The 26,952-nt window shown below is 38.0% G+C and overlaps 1 protein-coding gene across 1 annotated transcript; it reads right to left on the bottom strand.

The window, feature by feature from the left end:
• Positions 1-353: 353 nt before the first annotated feature.
• Positions 354-26,952, bottom strand: LOC122669708 (DNA polymerase delta catalytic subunit-like). Its single transcript, XM_043866543.1, has 30 exons — positions 26,604-26,952; positions 26,404-26,514; positions 25,066-25,172; positions 24,785-24,944; positions 24,433-24,628; positions 24,184-24,319; positions 23,935-24,072; positions 23,143-23,220; positions 22,913-23,004; positions 17,566-17,632; positions 17,412-17,483; positions 16,684-16,770; positions 15,293-15,412; positions 15,110-15,208; positions 10,919-11,026; positions 10,027-10,122; positions 9,817-9,882; positions 9,584-9,640; positions 9,343-9,430; positions 9,125-9,204; positions 6,643-6,756; positions 5,247-5,361; positions 4,992-5,164; positions 4,820-4,891; positions 2,070-2,144; positions 1,891-1,980; positions 1,663-1,823; positions 1,021-1,094; positions 829-916; positions 354-739 (listed from the first exon to the last, which is right to left on the bottom strand). The coding sequence occupies exons 1-30, from the start codon at positions 26,845-26,847 to the stop codon at positions 652-654; spliced, it is 3,252 nt and encodes a 1,083-aa protein (XP_043722478.1). The 5' UTR covers positions 26,848-26,952; the 3' UTR covers positions 354-651.

Raw genomic sequence — 26,952 nt, 5'->3', positions numbered from 1 at the left:
CAGTGCCCACCCCCATTTAGCATCCTAGGCAACACTAGACAAGTAGAGAGTATTTCAAAGTTGTGCCCAGATTCTAAGTGGCCATTATCATTTGTTGAAAAGATTCAACGGCTCTCTTTGGCATCAGTCATTTGCTAACATGTGCAGTTGAGACTCGATTTATATACATAACTCCGCAAATAGTAATTGTTTACAACTCAAACCAAAAATAAACAGACAAATGACCAATTCTAGATGGGCCAACAGTAAGACCTTCCTTAGTGGTACAAGTGTACAACTGATCCAAGTAACCCAGTTCCCCTCCCTTAACAAACAATGGTTGAGACATCTAATCAGCTCATAATCCCTCTCCCCCCCCCCCCCCCCCGCGAGTGCGTTTACACCATATGAGTGTTAATGCCTGCATTATCACTGCTAAGGATTTCAAAGGAAGCTGGGTGATTCTGTGATATCACACAAACTAATGCCAGTGAAATTGATCTTGAGCAACATATCCCTGAAATGATCTCTGCAGCATTCCATCTGTGCTTCTCATTGGCAGAACCATCTTCACAACTAGAATAACCAATGCCAGGACACATGCAACAAGAGCTCTGGCATTTAGGGTCATTACTGGTAGGGAGAGAACATGACCATTACTGAATAATGAGCTCAAAAATTCCACCGATCCAATTGCGTCTTAGCTTCAGCCATGTCCTTCTGTGCCTTTTTTCTCCGATAAAATATTGGACAATCCCGACTGAAAGCGATTGCAAAAAGCCTCTATAATGTGATCCTAGAGCTCAAATCAATATGTGATAATATAAACACAGTGAGAAGAAACAAAACCTTGTGCAAAGCACATCCTGATGAAGAGAACCTTGACACTCCTGGCATTGTGTCCACAGCTTCCCGAAAAGCGTCTCCAACTCACGCACTGTGAAATGACATCCCACAAAATTTTCAACAAGCATTTTTGTAAGGCCCCAATGTATTTGAATAGGTAGTAGTAACAAATGAAGCAGAAACAATACTGCGTACCATTGGCAACTGTTTTACAATACAGTTCTGCTTCCCTTCCCTTGCAGTGTGAGCAGAGAGCATGATCTGCATCACTGGTTCCAAAAGTAGAAAGCATAGTGATGAATCAGGATAAGAGAGACACAGAGAGATAGAGAGGTTGGGAGAAGTGTTAAACCCCTTCTCTGTACGGAAAAACCATTCGCGGAGTTTCCATGGTTCTCATAGTTCAGACACAAAATAGGAAGATATTGCTATAAATAAACTAAGATATATTTATCTCCAGCAACAATCTTCTTTTTATTTTTGGAGCCCAACAACAATTAAAGAGACTCAAAATCAACATTTACAACAATGGAAATTGGAGTATCACTATATTCCACTCTGTTGACACATAACTCAAAAAAATAAGCAGGTTGTACACAAAATTGTCTGAAAGTTCGGTTTGAGTTTGCAGCTTTACGAGGCAGATGAATGCGCAAGACTACTTACAGCTCAGGGAAATGCAGTCCTCTATGTCAGTTTGGGGTGACGGGGGAAAAAAAAAGAACCCTCCGAAGACTGAACCCCACATAATGATTCTAAGGAAATAAATTATGACAATTTATCAATATATTTCTTTAACAAAGAAGTACAGGATAGCAAATCATGAAGTAAAAATACCTAATTAGAGCTTTGCAACCGAGACAACTGAGCTTTTTTTTAGCAAATTTCATTATACCACCGGTTGAGGGAGTTGAAATGTAAACAGATCGAGTGTGACTGCCATGGAAAAGTTCCTTGCTTGCATTCTTTAGAATCGGCTCAAAAATTCTCAAAAGCGGCTGCAACAGTAAATATAGTTAAACAAGGACAATTAAGTGAATCTAAAATAACAAATACTTAACTAACCTTGCTAATTTGATTTTCAAGGTAGTATTGAGGGTCTATCGGAATGTTATTCTCTAGTACATATATTGGATCCTCTGACCTCTCGTATGCCTGCAAGTCATCAACCAACAAATTTGACTGCAAACTTGAAAATAAGATACTAACCACTTCTGAAAAAACACAAACATGTGATAAATTACCTTTGCACCTTTTGCAGCCTTGACAATGACATATGGAACACGATCCCCAACATCTGGAGCCGTGGCAGCATCTCGCTGATTCATTGCATAAAGTGAGAACAGATTTTTTTTTTTTTTTGGGTTGGGGGGGGGGGGGGAGAGATTGTCTCAAAACATCAAATGAAGGCTTATTCCAAAAGAGAGAGAGAACCAATTGTTTAATTTGTTAGTTACGATGATAGAGGGATTTATATCAATCTTTAGGCTGTAACAACTGATAAGCCACAAAATTGACGGCAAGGATCAAATAAGACATAGTGTGGTTGTTCATATTGATTTTCATGTATTTTCATAGCTCTTAGGAAGCAGACCTAGAGCATCTTGGGTCGAGTCCAATTGACGGCATCTTCTAAAAGATTAGAAAAAATCTTATGATTATAAGAAAATCAAGTCATTGTTTTTGTCTTTCTTTGAGGGTCATTAAAAACCATATTTGATTTTAGGTAAACTTAAACGGTTAAACCCTCCAAATTTTGTTACTAAATTCCACTGAATGAGAGAGAGAGAGAGAGATGAAGACGACTCACATACAGGTTTCCCAAAAAAATCATCAGAAAAGAGATATGTAAAAGTTCGACAAATTTGTTTGCTGTAAAAGAAAGAGGATACCTTATAAATCTGTCTGAGACCAGGTATGGGTGTGGGCCTGATTATTGCAGCCATGGATATATTGGCATAAATATGCTCAATGGCTAAAACCAAATCATAAGACTATTTCTTGGTCATAGCTCTTATGTTCAAATTCTTTCTTCTTCTATGGATTAGTTGACTTAATTGTCAAATACTTTCATTTTCTTTGAAATAATTTATTCAGAAACAAAAGAAAATTTTTGAAATACAAAATATCCACAGAAGAACCAATTTGCAAGTAAAATAAAAACAAATAGCAGTACATACATACTCCTCAAGAAGGATATTCCAATATATAAAATATTGCATACCAGGAAGACATGGTTAACACGACAATCAGAAAAATATAAAATGTCATCTGCAGTTCCAGGATGCCAGCAATTTTGTTGTAGTATGTTAACATAAGCAGAGTCTTGTAATTAAAGAACATCCTCATAATTATAATAAGGTAAATTTTCACATACCTCCCCTGAGGTATCACGTGGTTACAAAAACACCCCAGTTTTGGAAAATTCTGTGTGCCCCCCTGAGGTTCTTAAAAGTTAACACATGCCCCTATTCTGTTAGTTTAGGACTAACAGTGTTAAAATCAAGGGGTAAAGTGACAAAAATGCCCTTGCAAGAAAGAAAAAAAAAACCTGCAACTCATCTTCCCCAAATCGTTTAGGGTTTGAAAAAAGGGAAGATGAATTGCAGGGATCTTTAGAACCCAGGAGTTTGTTCCTCCACTTTCACAGTTCTTAACTACATTAGGAATGGTGATCTTTCTTGAAAACCTGTTTCCCTGCTTATTTTTATTTCCTCCTCCCCTTTAGTCTCTCTCGTCTCTTTCCTTGCACTCTGTTTTTCCCCATTTACTATGTAAAGTCATTTTCAGAACCCAGGAGTTTGTTCCTCTACTTTAGCAGTTCTTAACTACATTATTTATTACGTGAAATCCTACAGTGATTTCTGTGGCGTTTCGTATGCCGTTCCCTTGCTGACATGCACGAGTGTAAAGGCAAGATAGAGAATTAAAGACTCAAAGCCGAGAACCAGAATCGAAACCCTAAAATACTTATCGTTGAAGACCAGCCTAGATCATCATTTTGCTGCTTCATGTATATTCTCTTCTCTTACTTTGTTGTTCGTTCTCTGTTTGTATGTGTACTCTCCAATCTCTGTATTTGGGCATTCGAAAAAATTGTGTTTAGAGAAATCATACGATTCCTAATGAATTCATTTTTAGATGTTTTTCTTGCAACGATAAAAGTATGAGATGAACTGAAAAGCTTCCCCGTAACTTGTTATGGTGAAATCATCATTTCTGGATTTGGTTTCACAAGGAAAGCTTTTGGAAAACCAATAATTCTGATTATCTGGTAGAAGACCGGAAAGGGTTTGAGACATGGAAGAACATGACACCTGAGGAAATAGTTTACATGAGCAATTCACAGAGATAGACCCAACTGATATCTTTAAGTTATTAATTTTCCTTTTTTTTTTCTTTAAATTCCAGGAGAGGTCCCCTTTTGTCCTTCAATCGGTAACGGTGAATTTAGCATACGAAAAAGGTTTGCTCAAAGAAGAGAAGGAAATGGAGGTAGAGAAACCACAAAAAATTGATATGACCACACCTAAAGATCCGGATACCTGCATCTCATTTGCCCTTTTTTCAAACCCTACGATTTGGGGAAGATGAGTTGCAGGTTTTTTTTTCTTGCAAGGGTATTTTTGTCACATTACCCCTTGATTTTAACACTGTTAGTCCTAAACTAACGGAATGGGGGCATGTGTTAACTTTTAAAAACCTTACGGGGGCACCCAGAATTTTCCAAAACTGAGGGATGTTTTTGTGATTACGTGATACCTCAGGGGAGGTACGTGAAAATTTCCATTATAATAATATGTGTTGGAAAAATGATTTTATTGAGTTCTTAAACAAGTATTCAATCATGCAACCATGCTAGCTGCAGAAAGAAAAGTCTCAGTAGCATGTAGCAGGCAAGTACAACTGTACAACCATTCAATTGGGAAAGGAGATTAGGCAAGTAAAAGCATTCAATTAGAAAAGGATATTAGGTAGACAAAGTAAAAGTTACCTTCCGCATACGTTCAGCAAGCTCAACATGTGCTGCCTTTACTGCATAATCATCTCCTGTTTTTGTCAGACCCTGCCAAATTGAAAAGGTCCCATATTATAGCATGCCAGTTAGATTTGTAGTGAAAAGGAACTTATTATCAGCATTTAAAAACCGGACTAATTTTTCTCACCTTAGTTATAACCAAAAGTGACAAATCCATGCGGTTCATAAGAAGATCTGAAATGGTGTTCTTAACATACTGAACAGCACCAGGTATGTCTCGGTCAATTAATATTTTGTGCAGACATTCAGTCACTAGGTTTTTTACCAGTAGACAGTTGTCCCTTCGAACTGTTTCAATGCCTGCAAATCATGAATAATGAATTAAGAAACAAGTTTGACATCACATGGAAAACCCAGATGGCAAATAAATGCTAATGTTCACCTTTGGTGTCCATTTTGTCAAACTTATCTGGATTTGTCCAAAAGAGCCCAGCATATCTCTTCTTACTAATCAGTAGATAAGGATAATAAACTTTCTCGAACTCTAGTTTGATGGGCTTCCCAAGGCAATATTTTAAAAAAAAAAACATACATTATCAGGATGCATCATAGAGGAAGATAAAAAGATAAAAGCACACTTAACAGGAAAATATATGCACCAGTAACATAATGATTTCAAATGGAAAAGATTTAAATGATTAATAAAGTAACCTCAAAAGGAGAGAGTTCTATAAAGCAGAAAATGAAGGCTCATATTCGCTGCATCTATTTCAATATAAACTTGAATTACAGGGTAAAAGGCCTACCTTGATCCAGCCATCCAGGACAACAAAGTCTCTTAGCTTAAATCTAAAAACTTATTCAAGGTTTGGTAAAATCTAGAGTTTCTTTAGATGAGCACGTCTAGAATGTATCTTTTGAGAAGTTCTCTTGAGACCTTTTTGCTTTGCAACAAGGCAGCTCAGTTGGTGCTCCAATTTTGTGGAGCAGTAATCAGAACCACACTAATCTCAAGAGGTAAGTTTCAGCCTCTGAAGCAATACGCCATGTAGCACAACGAACAGGTCAATTTTGGTCAATATTTGGCCTGTTGACGATACAAATGGAACAGGTTCAATACATGTTGGGCATATGATCGATTTGGCCGCAAAAATTGACAAACGACCAACCTATATAGTCCCCTATCTAATCCAATTCTTAGAATCCCTCCATTGATTTAACAGCTGAGAACACAGAGGGAGAGAATCCACTAGATGGTAGTCCATACAACTGACTTGAACCACAAATTTTGACATGAGACTGACTATTCAAGGTGTGATAGCCTAGAAGGCGGGTCTCAGCTCAACGATAAGGTTGCTTCATTGCGACCTGGTGATTGATCACGGGTTCAAGTCGGGAAACAGCCTCTCCGCAAAGCAAGGGTAAGATTGCGTACATATCTGCCCCTCCACAGACCCTGCAGTAGCGGGAGCCTCGTGCACTGGATACACCATTAGACTATTCAAGGTGTACTCTATCCGTCCAACAGTCAGATTGACCATATCAGCAATCCACATGGCAGCTGTCAACATATACTATCTAGATTTGCTTGTTTAGACAACCTTTTGACTTCAACTATAGATCAATTAATCAATAAAGAGGAGATCAGATCCAAAAGGTTAATAGAATCAAAATTGTTGAGTATAAAACATCAAGAGAAGGCCACACTCAGTCTGTGCTATTCAGAAAAATCCAGTTCTTTGGCTAATGATTGGGATTAAGCTGAAAGAAAACTGAGATATACAACAGTAAAAAAATAAAAATATAATATAAACACAGGAATCTCCAAAGCCACATACCTTTGTGAAAGTGCCACTAATATATTCAGCAGCTTCTCGTCCCAGTTTCATTGCTGCTTCTACAGTGGACACACCAAATTGTACCATTACTGAATCAGTGTCCCCATAGATAACCTGAAACCATACAATAATCATTTTACATAGGAGAACAAATAAAAATCTACTGATTGAAACCCCATGCTTACTGGAAGTCTCAAAGAAAAGGCATGGAAGACATATAAACTGTTGTAGTTTAAGATCATAGATAATGAAAATCACAATTTGATTTAATTATTCAATTCTTAAGTTAAACATGTCCCAATTTTTGAATAGTTTTGTTAGATCTCTCATTTATATTAAGAATCACATTAAAATCGAAAGGATTTAGCACGCTGGAGGCCTTCTAATTCCCTGCAATGCAAACCCACTTAGAGAAGACTCTTTTTCAGGTAGCAATCTTTATGAAAGCATTCAAGGCTGGTTTGAAACCAGAACAAACTGTCTGCACACTGGCACTGTCCAACATAGTCAAAAACCAAGAGAGAGAGAGATTTAGAAATTTAATTGGTATGGGAAATTTTATCCAGTTCAAATTATTATATATAAACCCCTCTTTTCCATTATGTAAAAACTTTATATATGCAAAACACTTTTGTAGGCCTTGCAATAGTTGCAGCACGCTTTTTGAGAAAATTTGGTCTTTGGCCCTACTAAAGTACTTTTAGGGTTCAAGTTTATTGTCATTAGGTAGATTTCAGTAGCAGTACATGAAGTTAACACAATTTTCTCAGAGGTTGGGTAGGTTAAAAGTTAATTTGATCAAAACTGTTTTTGTCTAGAGGTGGCAGAATTATAATTAAGGGAAAGAGAACGCCATCCGGTCACACAGCGCACACCGCCACTGTGCCCTGACACAGGGACGCGCAAAATGACAGCCGCACCCCGCTGAAATCCCGGAAATGACCAGGGTGTGGCGGTCATTTCGCGTGCATGTGTCAGGGCACAGGGGCGGCGTGTCTGGTGCAACTGGGTGACGTTCTTTCTCCCTATAATTAATTATGAGAAGGTTCATGGGCCATGAGCTTGATTAGATTTTGGGTTTTATGGACTTCTATTGAACTAAATAGAGACATTTAAAGCTTCCATGAGTTTAAAGGAGTGTCATTAAGTGTCTGGCTAATTGTTTTTAATAACACTAGATTGTGTGACTTACCAAGCAAATATAGGTCTCCCAAAGCTTTATGCTACTATAATTTTAATTCAGAGACTCTCTTCAAAGATGGATTCATAGATACTACTCTTTCTTTTTGTCTTTTTCTTCTACTTTTTACTTTTTCATTTTCTACTAACTGTTACAGCAGCTTACTTCAGCCTCATAACCTGATAACCAGTGCCCTTTCACCTCTATTTTCATCATTGCATCACCATTGAAGAATCCGCACTAATTTACACCATTCAACTCTAAAACGGCCCCTTCAAAATTTTCAAATAGAACCAACTCCAATTTCCAATTCTTAAACTCTAATCTAACTATAGCAAAACACATTTAATGCTAACCTATTCCATTTATGCACCATCTATTTCTCTAGAATCTAGCCCTAGTTTTAGCACTCTCAGTGCTTCTAAAAACTCTTTCTTTCTGCAAATAGCAGCTATTGTATTTCCCTTACTTTGTTTGTGTTGGAACTGCTTCCTCTAAAAGGCCAACATTGTAGGAAAGGGAGGGAGGAAACAATATGTATATCAAACAGGAGCTCTAACATGGCGGACTATCCAAAGGGGGACATGGGTGGATAAATAATTTCAACAGTTTGGCTTGTGGTTGATCTGCCATCACCGTGGATCTATGGTTCTACATCTAGTTTAGGGTATGTAGTGGCTGTCCTACTAAATCATACGTATCTTAAGAAAACAGAAAGAAAAAAAAAATATAAGCCATCCTCTCCTACATTAAAAGTATCTAAAGAAAAATTGAGAAAAATTGTCTATAACAACAACAATGTATTGCAGCTAGACGGTAGATTATTTTCTGAACCTATTCAACAAGACCTGCTTTACTACCTAATACTTATGTACTTGCATGGTTACATGACACCTAGCCAATAATAGTCAACCACTTTTCGGAGGAACTCACCTTAACCCTGGTTCAAGCACTAAGCAGTATGGTCCCTTCACCTGGTCACCCAGGCAATGTTTTTGAGACACTGATATAAACCAGGTTATTCTGACTTGCATTGTATCTGTTAGCAAGACAATTTGACTGAAGAAGCATTTGTTTTCATTCTTCCATTGGTCAAGTGTTTATTAAGCAGCCATAAGGACGCAGTCCTAGAGTACAGGTCCAGTCAAATGTAACCATCCTTCCAGTTGATGGCAGCCATAACTACTTTAGCACCCTCCCCTTCTTTTATTCCCATTTTTTATTTTGGTAGCATTCCTGACATAGCTTCACTCATTCAACAAATGATATTCCACATGCCAATTAAAAATGGAGATAATATACCTCAGCATTGTGCTCATAATCCCCAACTGTAGTGAATTTCTCTTCCACAAGCTTCTTCGTGTGTTCAATCATTTGCCGACCTTCCCAAGCAAGGGGAACCGGTTAATAAAATTAGCAGAACCTCAGAGGATTATAAAATGCTTTTCTAGACCCAAGAAACCTCTTAGATCAATGAATAAATAGAACAGAAAGCCCAAAATTGAAATTTATATCATTACCATAGCTCGTCACACTAGAAGATATCTCTAGGCAAGGTAACTGGCCAACCGAAGCTCCTGTAAACCCATATACAGAATTCGCACTTACCTGAAAAGAAAGAAAAGGAAAATGAACAAGGAATCCCATAGAAATTTTTTAGTTTATAGAGAAGAAGACACCAGAAGAATTAGGGGGGGGGGGGAAGAAAGGTTTACAAAAAGAGATGAGGGTGAAAAGAAATGTCGCAATAACAAGCTTTACCTTCAGAGCCAGCTGGCGACCATCAAGTACAGCCTTCTCAAAGGGATCCTTTGCTTCCTATTTCAAGGTAAGCATCCGGTTAGTGAAACTAAAGATCACAAAACTCGATTAACCAATGTAATCTCATCGATAGGGACGAGCATCAAAATATAAATAAATGAATCAATATCACAAGATCCAATTCAAAATGGCATTTATTGAAAGAATTTGACGGGCCAAAAAGAGGAAATCACCTTCAAATCTGCTTTAGCTCTTTTACGAGCAGTCAACAGTTCTTCAAGAATTTCAGGAAGTATTCCCTGAAAACAAAATTGAGCTACACTTTTTTTTTTTCAAAATATAAAATTTTCATGGCAAGTACTCTGCAAAGTCTAAAATTGAAGAATTTCATATCAAAATTAAATCGCCTTTTCAAAAGAAGCACATCAATAGGAGAATTTAACCTTCTGTAAATTTGTGTTGACAAAAGTTTCACCAGAGGGAGTTTTAATGACACATTCTGGAGGCAGGTTGAGTCTGCGAACATCTTCAGGCATTACCTTCGCAACAATCAAAAGCAACAATAAGTTATTTCTTTCCCCCCTTTTTTCCTCTTTTGATTGGCAAAAATTTTATTAAAGAAGAGTGATCAATCCCCAAAGAAAGAACCACAAGGTCCTGGGAACAAAAATGAACTCCACAGAACCTATAAGCCAAGGAGAATAGCATGCCAAAAGCCCAGGGACAGTATCAAACAAGAAAGTGGCCAGAAATCAGCAACATAGCAGTTTTTCATTTTTACAAAATAAGTAGATGTACAAGAAGCACAAGTGAAAGCCCCAAAGTATAACCCACAAGCTGAACAAGAATAACCTCCAAAGGAGCCATGAGTGGAACAGAACCCCCAAAAAACCAAGAAACCGTATAAAAGAAGAATCTTTCCAGAACAAAACAAGAGGGGAGGACAAAGAAAAGCACCACACAGCTCCTGCCAGCTAGATCTCATCACAGAAGTATGCGCTAGAAACAGAAGCACTAAAAACCTATAGAAACAACCCAAGCAGGACCACCCAAACAATCTGGAACCAATTTCAAATTTAATGAGCAGGGCTTCTTGGGATCCCTATCATTGGGCCTTTATTTATTTACTCTGCTCTGTGCTCTGTCTCTGTCCTCTTTGCTGTAGAACATTGCTGTAGAACACTATTTTACTTCAAAGATAATAATGAACTTTTGTTGCCAAGTGGGGAAAAATCACCACCAAAACTCAAGTTCAAATACATGTGTTTCACTTCAAACTTCACAGAATATGGTCCTACACCATAAGAATCACTGATGGATAGGAAGAATATTCACCAGAGTGCAGTAACAGAGGTTATATGCCATCATGATGGACGGATATAGAGATGCAAAATCCAATGTTGCTATGGGCTTCTCATAGAATCCTGCCCTAGCTTCCAAAACCTGCATCATGTAAAATGCATGATGTCATTGTACAAACATAAATTTAGCTTCTCTAATGTTTATATAAGTAAAGCCAACCACTGAAAGCATTTATCTAAAAGGAAACATGGATAACGAAAGGTGACAGTGTTGCAGCTTGCATAATAAGAAGGCCTTTATTTTAACTTTTAAGATGTTTGTCAATGCAGCTCATCAAGAAAACATTATGACACATCATAGATATTAGTTTATGATAGCAGCATAGTCATTATAAAATAGGTTCTTTGCTCCTTAACCAACGGCTTATATAATGATGTGAAAAAATAGACTAAACTCCATATAGTGAAAACATAATGAATAAACAGTAAGCTTGACTACGAGAATCTTGGTTTCACATACGATATCAGATTTGGTGGAACATGTCAATCAGAAATCATATAGAAGGAATCAAGAAAACTTTGTATATAGAAAAAAGATATGAGAACAAAACATACTATTCCACACACTTCAGATTTCAGAAACTAAAATGACAATCTTAGTCTAGTCCAAAAGCTGCAGTTATCTTCAATTCTTCATAAAAAATGATAAATATTAACAAAAATTGAAGTTATCAAACTCTTTTTCCTGGACACTAAAAATAACTTTTTTAAATGTTTGAAAAAATATTTGCATTAAAATTGTATCTGTTTTTAGGTTCAGATGAAAGTCAAGAAGCAGTTTTCCTCTTTTTCTCCAACTATGTGTGTTTCTATTTTTTGAGGAAAATGATTAGAACACTATAAATTACATAAGCACTAGATAAAGCTTTATGAAATACGACTACCGTAGATGCATTATTGTGGACTGTAAAAGCAGATATGAACTTACATGCTCTTGCCAAATAAAATTCCCCACCAGCCATAAGAAGTAAGTCCAAAATGCCTAACACAAGGCTTCCTGCTGAAGATCTAAGGTGGTTAGGTTCTACTGATGTTCAATTTTTGTGACGTTTGGTCTGGTTATTATCTCTGAAAGCTTGTCATAGTACACACTATGCATAACATTATAGTACAAATAAATGGGAATATTCATTACACAGTTGTTAGTAATGCACATGTGGAAATAAATGGATAGTTGATTGAAATTAGGTGGCCAAGTTCTTTTTACAGTTTTTTATAGAACCAGAAAGAAACATGTCATCTACAATTTGGTCCATTATTTGATTTAAAACCCGCTAAAGATTTTGCAACACAGCCGAAGTTCACAACTACGAACACGTGCTCGTGTGAGAGTGAGATTGTACGGGAAAGGGTATGGCTGTATGGGTGTGGGTGTGTGGATTTGTGTATCCAGAGTTCATGGTTTATCCAGCACATGACATGAGAAAAAAAAAATTTCCCGGCAAAACTATAGTTGTCAAGGTGCCGCCTAGGCATCAAGGTGCCTTCATGGTTCCAAGGCAATAACATGCGTTGTTTAATGGAAGAATGACGACCACGTTGGATGCCTCGGCATCACCTAGCCGTAGCCTTGTGGCCTTGTGAAAGCCTATAACAAGTTTGACTGAACTCTTAAAATTAAAAAGATAAGAAATGAATGTTGTAACAAGATATAATAGAAAGCAAAAACAGAGAATGAAGAAGAAGATGAACCGAGAGAAGGAGACGATAGAGAGATGGAGAGAATAGAACCAGTGGTAGTTCTATGTGTGTGTTACTGCTGGGCTATCAAGTTCAATTTATAATGAATGATATACAGCAGCAATAGAAGTATATTAAAATAAGGAAACAAACTAAGACAAAAAAGGAAAACTAACTAAAGAAGGACAACTACATCTATGCTCTCTCCCCCTATCATGAGAGATTCCTAACTCAACTACACTCAATTAACGCCAAACACCAATGGGTCCAATAGGGGTCCACAAACCCTATAGGGCCATAACTTAACATAATGAAATACCAATATTACACAATAGTGTTTTATCAAACCCATGTGCGATGTGTGTGGATGCACGTATGTAGTTAAGTATTTTATCCCATTGCTTTTCAATAACACATCAACATTCAAAAAATACTTAAAGCATCTAGGTATATAAAAATCAGGTTCAATAACAATAAACTCAGCCTTATCCCAACTTAATGGGGTCGGCTACATGGATCCAAACAAAACAAAGTAAGGAAAATTGCAGTGTAAACAAGAATAAAAAAAAGGGAATGAGATGAGAAATCAAAAATGGAAAATGATACATGAAAGATAGAAAATAAATAGAAACATGAAAGATGAAGGATGAAAGTAAGAGGAAAAAGGCACAGCCCAGCAAGTCAGGAGAATCTCAGCTAAATGGGGTCTGCTACATGGATCCTTGCCCTCCAATAGGCTCTATCCGAGGTCATACCTGGTACAAGACCAAGACTATGCATGTCCTTCCTTACAAATTCTCCAATGGCATTTTAGGTCTGCCCTTAGCTCTTTTGGCTCCTTCAATCGGAATCATATCACTCCACCTTACTGGGGCGTCCCTAGGCCTCCAATTGGTATGACCATACCACCTCAAACGACTCTCTCGGAGCTTGTCATCGATCGAGGCAACTCCCAAGTTAGCTCTAATACGTTCATTCCGTATTTTATCCTTCCTAGTTTTTCTGAACATCCATCTTAACATCCTCATCTCTGCTACACCTAGCTTCTCAATATGGCACTTCTTAACTGCCCAACATTCTGCCCCATACAGTATAGCCGGACGTACAACAGCCCTAAAAAAATTCTGTTGAGAAGTATACCACGATAGGGGGAGTGTCCCTATTGTGGTTGAGTCCATTATGGTTTCCTTTATTGTTTTGTCTTTAATTGTTAGGAGTTAGAAGTCAGTTTCCTAGTCTAAGTTAGTTACCTATTTTAGACTAGGTTTAGTTTCCTTTTCCTTTTATGGTTGTAAGGTTTTATTATAAATAAACTTGAGGGAGGAAGCAATGTAACACATACGGCTCCTCCCCTTGCAGCCACTCTTCTTCTCTTCTTTCTTCTCCTTCACGTGTGATTTTGGTTTCGTAGTTTCTAACACTTTACTTTAAGCTTTAAAGGAATACGTCAGTCATACAGCACTCTAAACGCACCTCTCCATTTCATCCATCCCACTTTAATTATCTGTGAAACATCATATTCTAAGTCACCTTCTTTATTTATGATAGAAAAATCAGGTTTATATAATATATAATATTCAAACAAAATCGACCAGTTTCAGGCTTTCAGTTGTTTTATTTCAATTACTGTATGATATTTTTTATAAGAGTTGAGTCATTGAAGAAAAAATTAGCAATGAATGATTTAATAATGTAAGACAAATAGATCATCATAGGACCAAAGCTTTTTACCACAGATTCATTACATTCAATGCAGACCTACAATCACCATAGAAAGATTGTATTTGGAACTAATAGAATCTTTTTGGTATTACATGCATTTATCTATCTAAAAAAAGTATACTTGTCCTATTATACATAACAACAACAACAAACTCAACCTTATCCCAACTTAATGGGGTCGGCTACATGGATCCGAACACAACAAAGGAAAACTAAGTTTTTTTTTAAAAAAAAGATGGGGAAAGAGAAGAGAAAAGGAAAATGAAATGCCAAATGAAAGATGAAAGATAGTAAGAGGAAGAAGCCCAACCCAGCACGACAGGAGAATCTCAGCTAAATGCGGTCTGCTACATGGATCCTTGCCCTCCAATAGGCCCTATCTGAAGTCATACTTGGTACAAGACCTAGGCTATGCATGTCCTTACCACTTCACCTATGGTCATTTTAGGCCTACCCCTAGCTCTTTTAACTCCTTCACTCGGGATCATATCACTCCTCCTTACTGGGGTGCCCCTAGGCCTCCGCAGAATATGACCATAACACCTTAAAAGACTCTCTCAGAGCTTGTCATTGATTGGGGCAACTCCCACGAGCTTGTTCTATCATACATATTTTGTCACTAATGTTACACCATAAAAGTTTTGAATGGACCCATGTAGGCGACCCCATTTAGTTGGGATAAGGCTGAGTTGTTGTTGTTGTTGTTGTTGCTACACCATAAAAGAACAATGGAAGATAAGAACCACAGCTGTCATAGACTCACAGTTGCACCCTCATATGTTCCTTGATCAGATCCCTGTTTTGTAACATATGGAATGACAAGATTCTTCTGTTTAGCCTTCCTAAGAAGTTGAGAAAGAACCTGAAAACAATGGTTATCCACAGAAGTTCAGCGAGACAATCCTTCAGCATGAGATAATCAGCTAGAGATCAGAATGTGTTTTACCTTGATGCTTTGGCCTCTTGAAAGCAGAAAAGAGATAGGGACACCTGTTACCCGAGCCATCTCCACATAGTTGTAAATGAACATCAGTTTGTCCAAAAGCCGCTGTGGAAGATAAGCATCCTGCAAATTGAAACAGGTTTTCATGGGATTTCTCTAGTGATGCTTTCTGATCAAAAGGAATATTTCCTTTCCAAGTTCGAAGAAAATCAACATACTAGGGATAAGAATCTATGATTGATAGACAAGAATGCATGAACAATAAAGAAACAAACAGAAAGACTGATAGTAGATTAATTTCTGCATGTTCTCTTATTTTCTATCTTTACTGTCATATGTATGAGCTAATTACCATAGATGGTATGACTGACATAATATGAGCTCATCGAACTTAAATGCTTGTATAAGTTTATTAGCTAATCCAGCCATAGTTGTCAAGGTGTCAACTTGTGACAGCACACCGTATATCATATCAGTTTTTTGATACTCAGCACACCTTCTATTATATCAGTTTTTTGATACTTCAAGAGTTCTCCGTTGATTATGTTTTTTTTTTTTAATATGCTTATATTAAATCCTATGATTTGTTTATTATATGTTGGTTTCTCATATTAGGTCATTACTAGCATAATTATATTAAATTGCATTTATATGGCTTCTATGTTGCATCATAATTATATAAATTTGTCATTTCTATATTACATTGCATAGGGAAATGGTAAAAGGTTTGGGCTGCCAGGGCAAATGCCCAGATTCGAATCTTAAGGACAACCATTTTGTGCAAAATGACAAAGGTTAGGCACCAAATCCAGACTCAACACCCCCCCCCCCAGGACCCCACATAGGTCGGAAACACTTAAGGTATACTCTTTTTTTGTACATGGAAGAGAACACTCAAGGTACACCATCAACCATTAAGTGCCATGCAAAACTATATTCAAATATCAATGAATGAGTATTAAAACACCCCATTTAAGTGCTCTGTAAATTATGGAGTTTTGATTTATACAAATATTTCGCTGGATGAGTATTAATTCCCAATTTAAGTGCTTGGTAAAATATGGAGTTTTCACTCAATATCTTAAAATGGCAAAGCACTACTGCCTTCAACTTAAGTATTGGCTTCTTGCATTGGTCAAAATATTCCTTTAGCTAATGCATCAGATCAATATTAAATACTTTAAAACATCATTGTGAATATCTGCCTGCCTTTTTAAACATCATTGTGATGTATAACCCAACATGGCCTTTCCAAGTTACATCAGATATTTACACCAATACAGTATGTTATCAAAGTTAATTACTCATTCATTTCATCAACCACATTGAACAATCAAATGACTGAAAATAAAGATCTAGTTCCAAATAAAATAGAATTAAAAACATTAATGAACCTTCAAGCAATAAACAGCAAGCCGTCTTCTAGTCTCTGAGTTCCCATTCTGAAGGTCAGATATTATAGAGTGGTGAACATTCTCTTTCTGCCATGGGAAGAAACAGTGCCATGATGTCAGAAACAAAATCTCTGTTCAACACATGCAATATCTCTTTCACAATAAACAATGGCTACAACCCATATGGGCCTAGACTGAACACTGACCCAACCCAAGCAAAACTTGTTTTGGGGTTTGGCCCAGATTCATATGAACAGGAGAATTGAGTCAGGCTCGGAATGAGGACTTGGGTAACCTGACCCAAAGTTGTGTGTGCGTGTGTTACACGTATCGTGGCAATATACATAATATAAGCACATTCTGGATACAGTTGTTGTTAGTTTATGTAAAAGTGTATCACGTGATGAATGGTGTATGAGCCTCCTCCTTATTCCTCTTAGGCTCTTAGATCAATCTCAGAAGCAGATTTCAAATCAAACCAATTACTCCATTATTTTCAGATTTTTTTCTCTTGGAAAGAAACAAAAACTAGCAAGAATTCGTCAGATTTTCTTATTTGACAGGAAATCAGACACATCCGAATGTGTCCCAACCCATGTCTTCATTAGTCCACACTCATTTCTGGCTACATATTAAATGCCTATGGTGGTTCCTTGTTTTATTGTGGTACTCCAAACTAGTTCAAGATATAAATAATGATAGTATGCAAAGGAAAGCAAAACCTTCACCTGCTCTCCAAGAAAGTGTGCTGAAACAGAATTCAATGAATATGAACTTAGTTTATAATTCCTCTGCATAGACTGGGGTCAGAAAAAGATGATAAATTAGGTTGGTCATGATTACAAATATGGAGCAGCCTAAAGTAAAAGAGCTCAGCTGAACCTGAAGTAAATCAAATTGAACCCTCCCTTCAATTGTAACTTCTTTACTCTCCCGTGTTCCATATTGTCTGCAAATACAACAGATTTTCAATGCAAGTAGGACTTGTAATAATCTGTAGTTATTGACAGAAATCAAAGGAAAAGCATTTACCAAGGAAATATTATCTATGAAATGGATCACACCAGGCATGCCTCCTAAATCAGTGGATTAAATTAACTAATAAACCCCTCCCACCCCACACCCAAAACAATGTTTAGGGCCTACACCCAGAACTGGCTATAGTAAAATTGACTCATCCCCAATCTTAACTCCTAAATTCCATCAAGGGGCAACAACTGATAACATATACTTCTTCAGTAGTCACTACTTATCTTCCTTAATTCTTTCTACCTTCTTGGTAATGTAGTCCTAGAATAGGTGATAATCCTACTAGGAGCCAATTGGAATCAAGCTTTGGTCAAGCCTGCTGTTTAGGGCTGATTTGGGGCTGTTTTAGGGCAAAATTAGGGTTTAGGATGGGAATTTGGGAATGGGGTTTATAGGGTTTTAATCTGCAGGTTTAGAGGATCATTATGGTATAAAAATATCTGAATTTGAATCAGTTTTAATTTCCTGCAGAAATAAGGGTTAGGTCTAAAACTAAGGAAAATAGCCAAAACTAGGGTTTTTAATGGGGGTTTAGGGCTAGGCTTGGGATCGAGTTTAGGGCACTGTGGGAGGGAGGTTCGATCCTAATATGGGCCTGTTTTGATGGTCCGAAGTGGGAGATCTGTAATTTTAGGGTTTAATGGCTAATGGAACTTTTTACAGAAATTACGGTTGGAGTGATGGGAAGGGGCAGCAACTTGGGTTGAGTAGGGATGGTGTTGAGGGGAGGCTATGGTCAGAATTTGGATGGCTTCTGATAGGTAAGCAGATCTGGACAGAACTGAGATTCAGATCTGGGCAGAATGTAGCAGTCTAGGGTTTATGAGAAATAGACAGAAAAGAAAGGGGATCGATTGGGGAAGGAAAGAAAGGATAAAACAGAAAATTAAAACCCAAACTTACACTGGATTCCTCCGGCAGCAGCTTGAATTGTTGAAGGATGAAACCACCTTCGAAATAGGGATCCTCCCAACAGTCACGGAGTAAGGAGTCACAGGATTCCACCCACCCTTCCACCTTGATAAGCCCACAAGGATGCACACACTCTTGGAGAGCAAGGAGCAGCAAGCAGCCACGAAAATCTCATTTTTTAAATTCAAATCTGTTCTGGGGGAGCCTCCCACGATTCCTTTATTTATAATTAAAGGCCTAAGCCAAATCCTAATACAATCTAATCTCCTCCTCACTTAAATCGTGGAAGGGATCTAATCAAATTCAAATTACTAATTTAAAATACTAAAATGTCCTAACTACCCCTACTAACTTCAAATAAAAGAATCTAACTTGAAAACAACTAATTAAAAGAAGATTCCATATTAGCCAATAGGATAAAAGAACCTATTAACCAATAGGAACACTTCACTTAAATTAGACCCATTGAACCAATTGGATGCAACCAAATCTAAACCGGTTCAATCTAAAAACATAAAAATAACTAAGTATTGGGCTAATCCCGTATGCAACCTAAGTACCCCTACTTTAGGCTCATTAAAGTGGCCTATTACATAAAAAAACCCTTGGGAACAAAGGCCCAACATGGATATAACCCAACCCTAGGCCTATTTCTAAAGAAATAAGCCCTATTTGGTGATCATTCTGCATCAACTCTCCCCAACTTGAAAAAATTCGTCCTCGAATTTTGTAGTGATGAGGGGGAATCAACAAGTGACCAGCAGCTTTGACCATCCCCAAACAGAATTCCGGTGAAGCAGGAACATTGGGGATAAAATCTCCAAGGCGTGGAGCTTTCTCTTCGAAGAACCATGGTGGCGAACAAACTCTATGTGTTCGCTTTACGAAGCAACAAATCGTCAATGTTTCGTCCATAGAGCCTTCAGCGTTAGCAACCTTCGCATCTAATGCATGAGACACAAGCTTCACCTCTTCAAGAACAGCATCTTGAAGGTCATTGCCTTCCTGTGGAGTGTTCTCAACCACCTCTTCATCTTCTGCTGTTTCCACTTTGCCTTCTTTGATTTCTTCGTCATTGACCACTTCAGTAGGGTCTTCTACATGCCGACTGTCCATCTTTGAAGCTATAGGTGCTGTCTCTCTCTTTTCATCACAATTCACTGCCACTTCAACTTTATCTTCAACTTGTTCTCTCTTAATTTCCTTTGGCAATGTAAATTTGTATTCTCTATACATGTCTTCTTTGTAATCCTTGTGCCTATCCCTGTCTTCCCTATGCCTTCTATGAGGTTGGTGAACTTGGGACTGGACCTGATATCTGTCCTCATCTAGGGGAATGTTGATGCCCCTATGAGGAGTAACCTGTCGTTGCTCAATCAGGTGCAACCTTGCAGTGATAGTCCTCTGTGTAGCTCTAAAGTCTTCAAACAACGCCTTCTGGTCAGCAATAAATTTCTGAAACATCTCTACTATTGCTGCCATAGGGTCGAGTGGTTGTGGCAGCACTGGATTGCCATGTTCAGCCATGGCTCTGATACCAAGTTAATGTAGTCCTAGAATAGGTGATAATCCTACTAGGAGCCAATTGGAATCAAGCTTTGGTCAAGCCTGCTGTTTAGGGCTGATTTGGGGCTGTTTTAGGGCAAAATTAGGGTTTAGGATGGGAATTTGGGAATGGGGTTTATAGGGCTTTAATCTACAGGTTTAGAGGATCATTATGGTATAAAAATATCTGAATTTGAATCAGTTTTAATTTCCTGCAGAAATAAGGGTTAGGGTTTCGGGTTCTAAAACTAAGGAAAATAGCCAAAACTAGGGTTTTTAATGGGGGCTTAGGGCTAGGCTTGGGATCGAGTTTAGGGCACTGTGGGAGGGAGGTTAGATCCTAACATGGGCCTGTTTTGATGGTCCGAAGTGGGAGATCTGTAATTTTAGGGTTTAATGGCTAATGGAACTTTTTACAAAAATTACGGTTGGAGTGATGGGAAGGGGCAGCAACTTGGGTCGAGTAGGGATTGTGTTGAGGGGAGGCTATGGTCAGAATTTGGATGGCTTCTGATAGGTAAGCAGATCTAGACAGAACTGAGATTCAGATCTGGGCAGAATGTAGCAGTCTAGGGTTTTAGGACAGAAAAGAAAGGGGATCGATTGGGGAAGGAAAGAAAGGATAAAACAGAAAACTAAAACCCAAACTTACACTGGATTCCTCCGGCAGCAGCTTGGATTATTGAAGGATGAAACCACCTTCAAAATAGGGATCCTCCCAGCCGTCACGGAGTAAGGAGTCGCAGGATTCCACCCACCCTTCCACCTTGATAAGCCCACAAGGATGCACACACTCTTGGAGAGCAAGGAGCAGCAAGCAGCCACGAAAATCTCATTTTTTAAATTCAAATCTGTTCTGGGGGAGCCTCCCACGATTCCTTTATTTATAATTAAAGGCCTAAGCCAAATCCTAATACAATCTAATCTCCTCCTCACTTAAATCGTGGAAGGGATCTAATCAAATTCAAATTACTAATTTAAAATACTAAAATGTCCTAACTACCCCTACTAACTTCAAATAAAAAAATCTAACTTAAAAACAACTAATTAAAAGAAGATTCCATATTAGCCAATAGGAACACTTCACTTAAATTAGACCCATTGAACCAATTGGATGCAACCAAATCTAAACCGGTTCAATCTAAAAACATAAAAATACTAAGTATTGGGCTAATCCCGTATGCAACCTAAGTACCCCTACTTTAGGCTCATTAAAGTGGTCTATTACATAAAAAACCCTTGGGAACAAAGGCCCAACATGGATATAACCCAACCCTAGGCCTAGTTCTAAATAAATAAGCCCTATTTGGTGATCATTCTGTATCACTTGGTCTTTCAATCGTACATTTATGATTCATTTGAGACTGAGATTCGTAGCACTGAATGGAATGAGATCCAAGAGCCAGTAGTAGTTTTTTATTAGTATATGAGCATAATGTTCAAATCATTTTATTTTGCAACTTAATAGAATCAGTTCTAAATAGAAGGCACATCATGTCCTGTTCTCCTAAAATGTGGACAGGCAAGAGTTTCTCTACCCTATATATATATATATATATATATATTAGATCTTCACTTTTTTCATATCATTTTTTATTTCTTCAGTATTTTAGGGATTATTCGATTGTGGAGATGGCTTCTTACTGGTCTGGTCAAGATCATTACCTCTCAAACTGAGACAGCTAATTAGCCTTATACCTATATGACACAAGGTTTGTTTCACAAATTCTCATAACACTCTTTCCCAACTGATTTCCAAGCAACAGTTAGGTTGATAAGCTTTTTTCCCCAAAAGTCATGCCAATTTGAAGTAGAACCAAAACCAGCTGATCTTTTAACCTGAAGTTAACAAGTTTTGTACAGGGGCTATCACTTTGTACAATAGTAAAAAGCTCAAGCTGCCAGAGTGAAGATGCTGGTTCGAGTCTGAGGCAGCAACTTCATACAATAATCGAATTTTAGGACCAATTCTAGTCCAGCCCCTGAGGGGCCCTGCGGAAGCAGGACTTGCACCAGGTTATGGCCCTTTAGTTAAATAGTTTTGTGAAAGCCAAATGCATGAAAATAACAAGGAGAAGGCCAAATCTAGACTAGGAAGACATGAGCCCTCATGACTTACAGAACATATGGCCCCATAAAGGTTAGAATGGCAGGACAGGATTTGTGTAGCCTACACCAAACCAGTCGGGATAAGGCCAGGTTGAGAATATAACACATGAGCACTTAGGGTTTTACAGAATATGGCCTTAGAGGGTCAAATTTTTGTAGCTGACAGACAAGTAGTTGGGACAAGGGTTGGATTGAGTTAATTAGCTCAGTGTGGAAAAGCATAATATTAGAGGTTTGCAACCCCAAGAGGCCTCTTGGAGGTACTGGTAAAACATGTTGCTCTCGGGGGTGCCAAGTTGGCCAACATCTTCGCCCATTCATTTAGAAAAAACTGGGTTGCCTCAATTAGAGTTTCATGGACATCGACACCCAGCAGGATTTGATATTATTTCTTTATTTCTTTCCATTTGGCCGTGAATCCTTTGTTAAGACTCAGATTCCTGTTGTATACAACTTTACAATATCATTAAATTAATGGCATCAAACAACAACAACAAATGAGCAAATCAAGAATAAGCAAATAAATCCACTAATTCTAATTGATAGATGCAGCTTTATGAATAATAATCCAAGTAAACTAGGCAAGCTACAAGGAGCTTAAATAAGCAACACCAGTAAAAATTAGAAAACTAACCTCGAGGAAAAAGTGGTATCCTTGACACGGACCCTGCTGTTCCTGATCCGGCCCAGAATTGGAAATTCTGCTATTTTTAAGACCTCAGCTCTCTACAAACCACATGGACAAGCTTTATTATCATAAGTGCGAAATAGCTCTTCCATATGGACCATATAGTTAAGGATAACAAAAATCAATCTCATCCATGGAATAAATTACGGTGGATAGAAGGCAATAAGTGAAAATACCTCAATGAGATACGGCAAATCAAATTTGCAGATGTTATAACCAATTATAATATCTGGGTCCACTTCACGAATAAAATCCTGAAAATTTTATTGCATCAAACAGTGGTAAGTGTAACCAAAAGCAGGGACAATAGGGAACTAAATTGAATCTTACGCAACACAATATTAGTACTGCTTTTCCCAATTTGAAATAACCAAAGTTTAATATAGCATTCACCAAAAAATAAGATGGATTCCCTCCATCAAAAAAGGAAAACAATATGTATAGCTATGCATTTGAAAGAACTTAATAATTCTTCAAAACAGACATGCAACAATCCCATGATTTCCAGATCAATAAAAGATGTAGATAAGTAACCTTCTTCGATTCTTCCTGGTCATAAGTGAATATCTTCATGAGAGGGAGAGAAAGAGAGAATTAAAGAAGGGGAAGCATATCCTTTAAAAAATGGAAGAATAGGATCTCCATCCTAGCAATCAAAGAAATGAATTTGTTCAGCAGCAAAATCCTAAACCTGCCCAACAACTCTTAGTACATGCAAGATGGAATATAGTATCCTGACACCATATTGCCTTGCGGACTTCCGACTTCTGAATCAGAAAGAAAGAGAACAGGAAAGTGATGCATATTCTATGACCAGAAAATTAGAAATTAAAGATCTAGAATTTTGATACTTCAACAGGACATTTTTGAATTTCCCAATTTGAAGCATCCACCACAGCAATTCCTGAAGTACAGAAACAATTTCAGCATGCAAAGATAAATACACAAATGAAACATAAACAAATTACCCTCCAAGCAAGCAAAACATCTCTTTCTGTGTCAAATGACATCACATCAACACCAACTATTGGAGAGCACGACTTGAGGGTCATGACATTGCGCACAAATGGCTGATTCTCCCCTTGTAAAGTGACTAGATTGGCCACCTAGAAAGAAATAGAAACGAAACTTACTGCAATGAAATAGAACAATATCCTACTGATACTAACAATGACAAAGTCCAATTTATATTTCCTATTAAGGGATTAAAACACAACCTGAATAACAGGATCATGCTTGGGCTCAGGAAAGAGCCCTTTTCGACCAGCACACTCAATGTCAAAACTCAAGATACGGAATGGAGCCATTTTAGAAAATTCCCCTTCAGCAACATGGCTTATTATGTCGCAATACCTAGGAACAACTGTAAGGAAAGAAATTTCCACAAACAGAACAATAATACGCAAAGGAACTAATTGTGAATGTCTTATCTGAAGGAAGTATAACACCCACATGCATAAGGATACAGACAGTCAAACTCCAGTTGACAATATGACAAATTTTTATCTGTGTTCACATATTTTCCAACAGGAACCTCAACCCAATTGCCACCAACAATATTACAATCAATCATGAAACGCAGAGCAAAAAGAACATTGCTTTCGTATGTCGTGAAACTCTTCAAGCCAAGACCATCAATTTGTATACCCCTATCAAGAATGCCTGCCAATGTAGAGTAATATCAACATCTATACACCTAGTGTGAAGTTCATACAATACTGCATTTGAAGCCATGTGTTTACCCGTGGTGCACGCATAAGTGTGTGTACTTCGGCATTTGTATGCACATGTTAACAAGCAAAGCACACAATTTTTTACCTCGGCAATTGGTAACCATTGTTGGCAATGCAACCACAATTTTGAGGAAAGGATGAGACCGCTGCTGCTGATAATACATAATGCTCCTCTTCTGCACCATTTCAATCCGTAGGACACATTTTGGAACTTTACTATTTTTATTTGATTCCCTCATCCTCACCTAGAAATGCCCATCATCAAAACCAAGTACAAACAAAAGTTAACTCTCATAAATAAACCAACCTTTTATAAAAGTAAAATCCCAGGGGAGAAGAAAATCATGAAGAAAAAGAAAAGGAAACCTCAAGAATTTGATGAAGGCGGGAGATATCATCAGGGCCCATACCCGGAGGGCAGCTAACATAGAAATACGGCTCAAATCCATGAACATGGCAGCATACACTGTGTCCTGCCAATACCATATTCATAAATTTCTTTAATATGGAGCATAATTCAAAGAACAAGACTTCGACACCAAAGTTAATGGCACCACAACGGCTTTCAACCATCCCATCACCTTAGGCAGGGGAATTATGTCCTCAAACAGAATGACCTTTTTTTCTAAATCAAAAACAGAAGAAGTTTTTTCACAGAGAGGGGAGAACAGGAGGCAGTCAAAAGACATCCAAACAGAATTAAACCGGCAAGGACATTCTGCAATACAAGAAGACCCTAAAGGCTACAGATTTCAAGATCATCTCCCAATTCATTCATAGACATTGGAAATCTTAAAAATATATGTCATAGCTGTAAAGTCAGAACCTCGTTAATAACATTGGATAAATTGTTAGCTTCAAATGGCCCTCTTCAAACCCCTCCTTTAATAAGGTAACAGTAATGTCATGCCCAGATCACTTAATGCTACAACAACAACTCAGCCTTATCCCAATACCCTGATCACTTAATGTAACTTCGGATATTCAAAAACTTAAGCCCAAGAAGAATAGCAATGACTACCTTGAAAGAGTTTCAATCATTAAAATTTTAATCAGCTACATCTGTTTCTTGGGGTCTGAGTTCCTGTCCCTTGCTATGCACCTGCCAAATCAGTTAATCGGACAGGATCTCAAACATGTGTTTCACGTTCCTATTTACGGCTCCCCTTTTAGTCCCCTTAACAGAATCTGAGTTCTATGTAACTATGGATGTAATAAGCTACATGAGCCAAAACCATGGGAGTAGTAGGCATTCCTAAACATGTAGGGGGGGTGGGGGAGAGAGCAAGAGATGCATCTCATCTACATTTTTTGGTGCTGTATGCAATCTTTGAATATGTGTGAGAGAACATGGGTTTACACAAGGATCTAGGCGCTTTTCTGTTTCTGCAAGCAGAGAAGGGTAGGCCTTAGGTTAGCAAGTAAACTCACTCGCAAACATATTCCATGCAAGCTCAATCAAGTAATTATTCTGTCTCCGGTTCACATTCTTATTTCTTTTTCTTTTATTTTCCCTTTTTTCCTGTGCCTAATGTGGTTATTATGGAGTAGATCGCACCCAGCAACGAAATTGGCAGGATGATTCCTCCCCCCCTCCTCTTTTAAAGTTGGCTTAACCATGTGCAGGTAACTTATTACAAATAGCTTATGCATCGCGGTTCAAATTCCAAGTAATAAAATGGAAGCAGAGAAAAAAGAACCAACCCTCCCTGGTAACACCAAATATCCTGAGAATAGCAGCTGGGCCAGACGCTTTCGGCATCAACAGCTTGTGACTATCTCCGATCACATAGTCAATCTCCAATTGTTGGAAAACTATAAGATAATAACAAATGAGAGGAGGATAAGAAACCCCTAAAACATTTCTGAATATTTAGAAAGATAGAGGAAGATTAGTTAGTTACTGATGCTCTGAGACTGGGAGAGGTAGGCGGAAGAGAGAGGAGGGCGCTTCCACTTGGAAAGACGAGAAGAGAGGGCTTGTCGCCCTTCCGCGTCACGTAGCAGTGCTTCTTCTTCTTCATGGAGGAGGGTTTCGTCTAAGAAGACATCCTCGTCCATCTCCTCGTCCTCCATCACTGCTTGATGTTTCGTTGTCGGCTCTGGCTCCGACGACGATGGCGCTCCTCGCTTCTTGCCGTTGTTCATCTTTACGTATTATCTCTTTTTCTGATTTCTGGTGGTAAGAGCAGAGGAAGAGGAGAGAGGCAGAGAAACAGAGAGTGATGGTGGGACGATGAATCGGATTCCCGC

This window comes from Telopea speciosissima, chromosome 7 (genome assembly GCF_018873765.1).
Source record: "Telopea speciosissima isolate NSW1024214 ecotype Mountain lineage chromosome 7, Tspe_v1, whole genome shotgun sequence".
NCBI classification, from domain to species: Eukaryota; Viridiplantae; Streptophyta; class Magnoliopsida; order Proteales; family Proteaceae; genus Telopea; species Telopea speciosissima.
This window is presented reverse-complemented; position numbering and strand designations above follow the sequence as displayed.

Bases quoted from the DNA above. Each gene is read 5' to 3' on its own strand.
- LOC122669708 (XM_043866543.1), bottom strand. From the start codon at position 26,847: ATGAACAACGGCAAGAAGCGAGGAGCGCCATCGTCGTCGGAGCCAGAG. The intron at 16,771-17,411 runs GTGAAGGTTTTG...TTCCCATGGCAG, and splicing joins CACACTTTCTTGGAGAGCAG to AAAGAGAATGTTCACCACTC. The intron at 15,413-16,683 runs GTTCATTAATGT...TTCAATTTGCAG, and splicing joins TTGCTGTTTATTGCTTGAAG to GATGCTTATCTTCCACAGCG.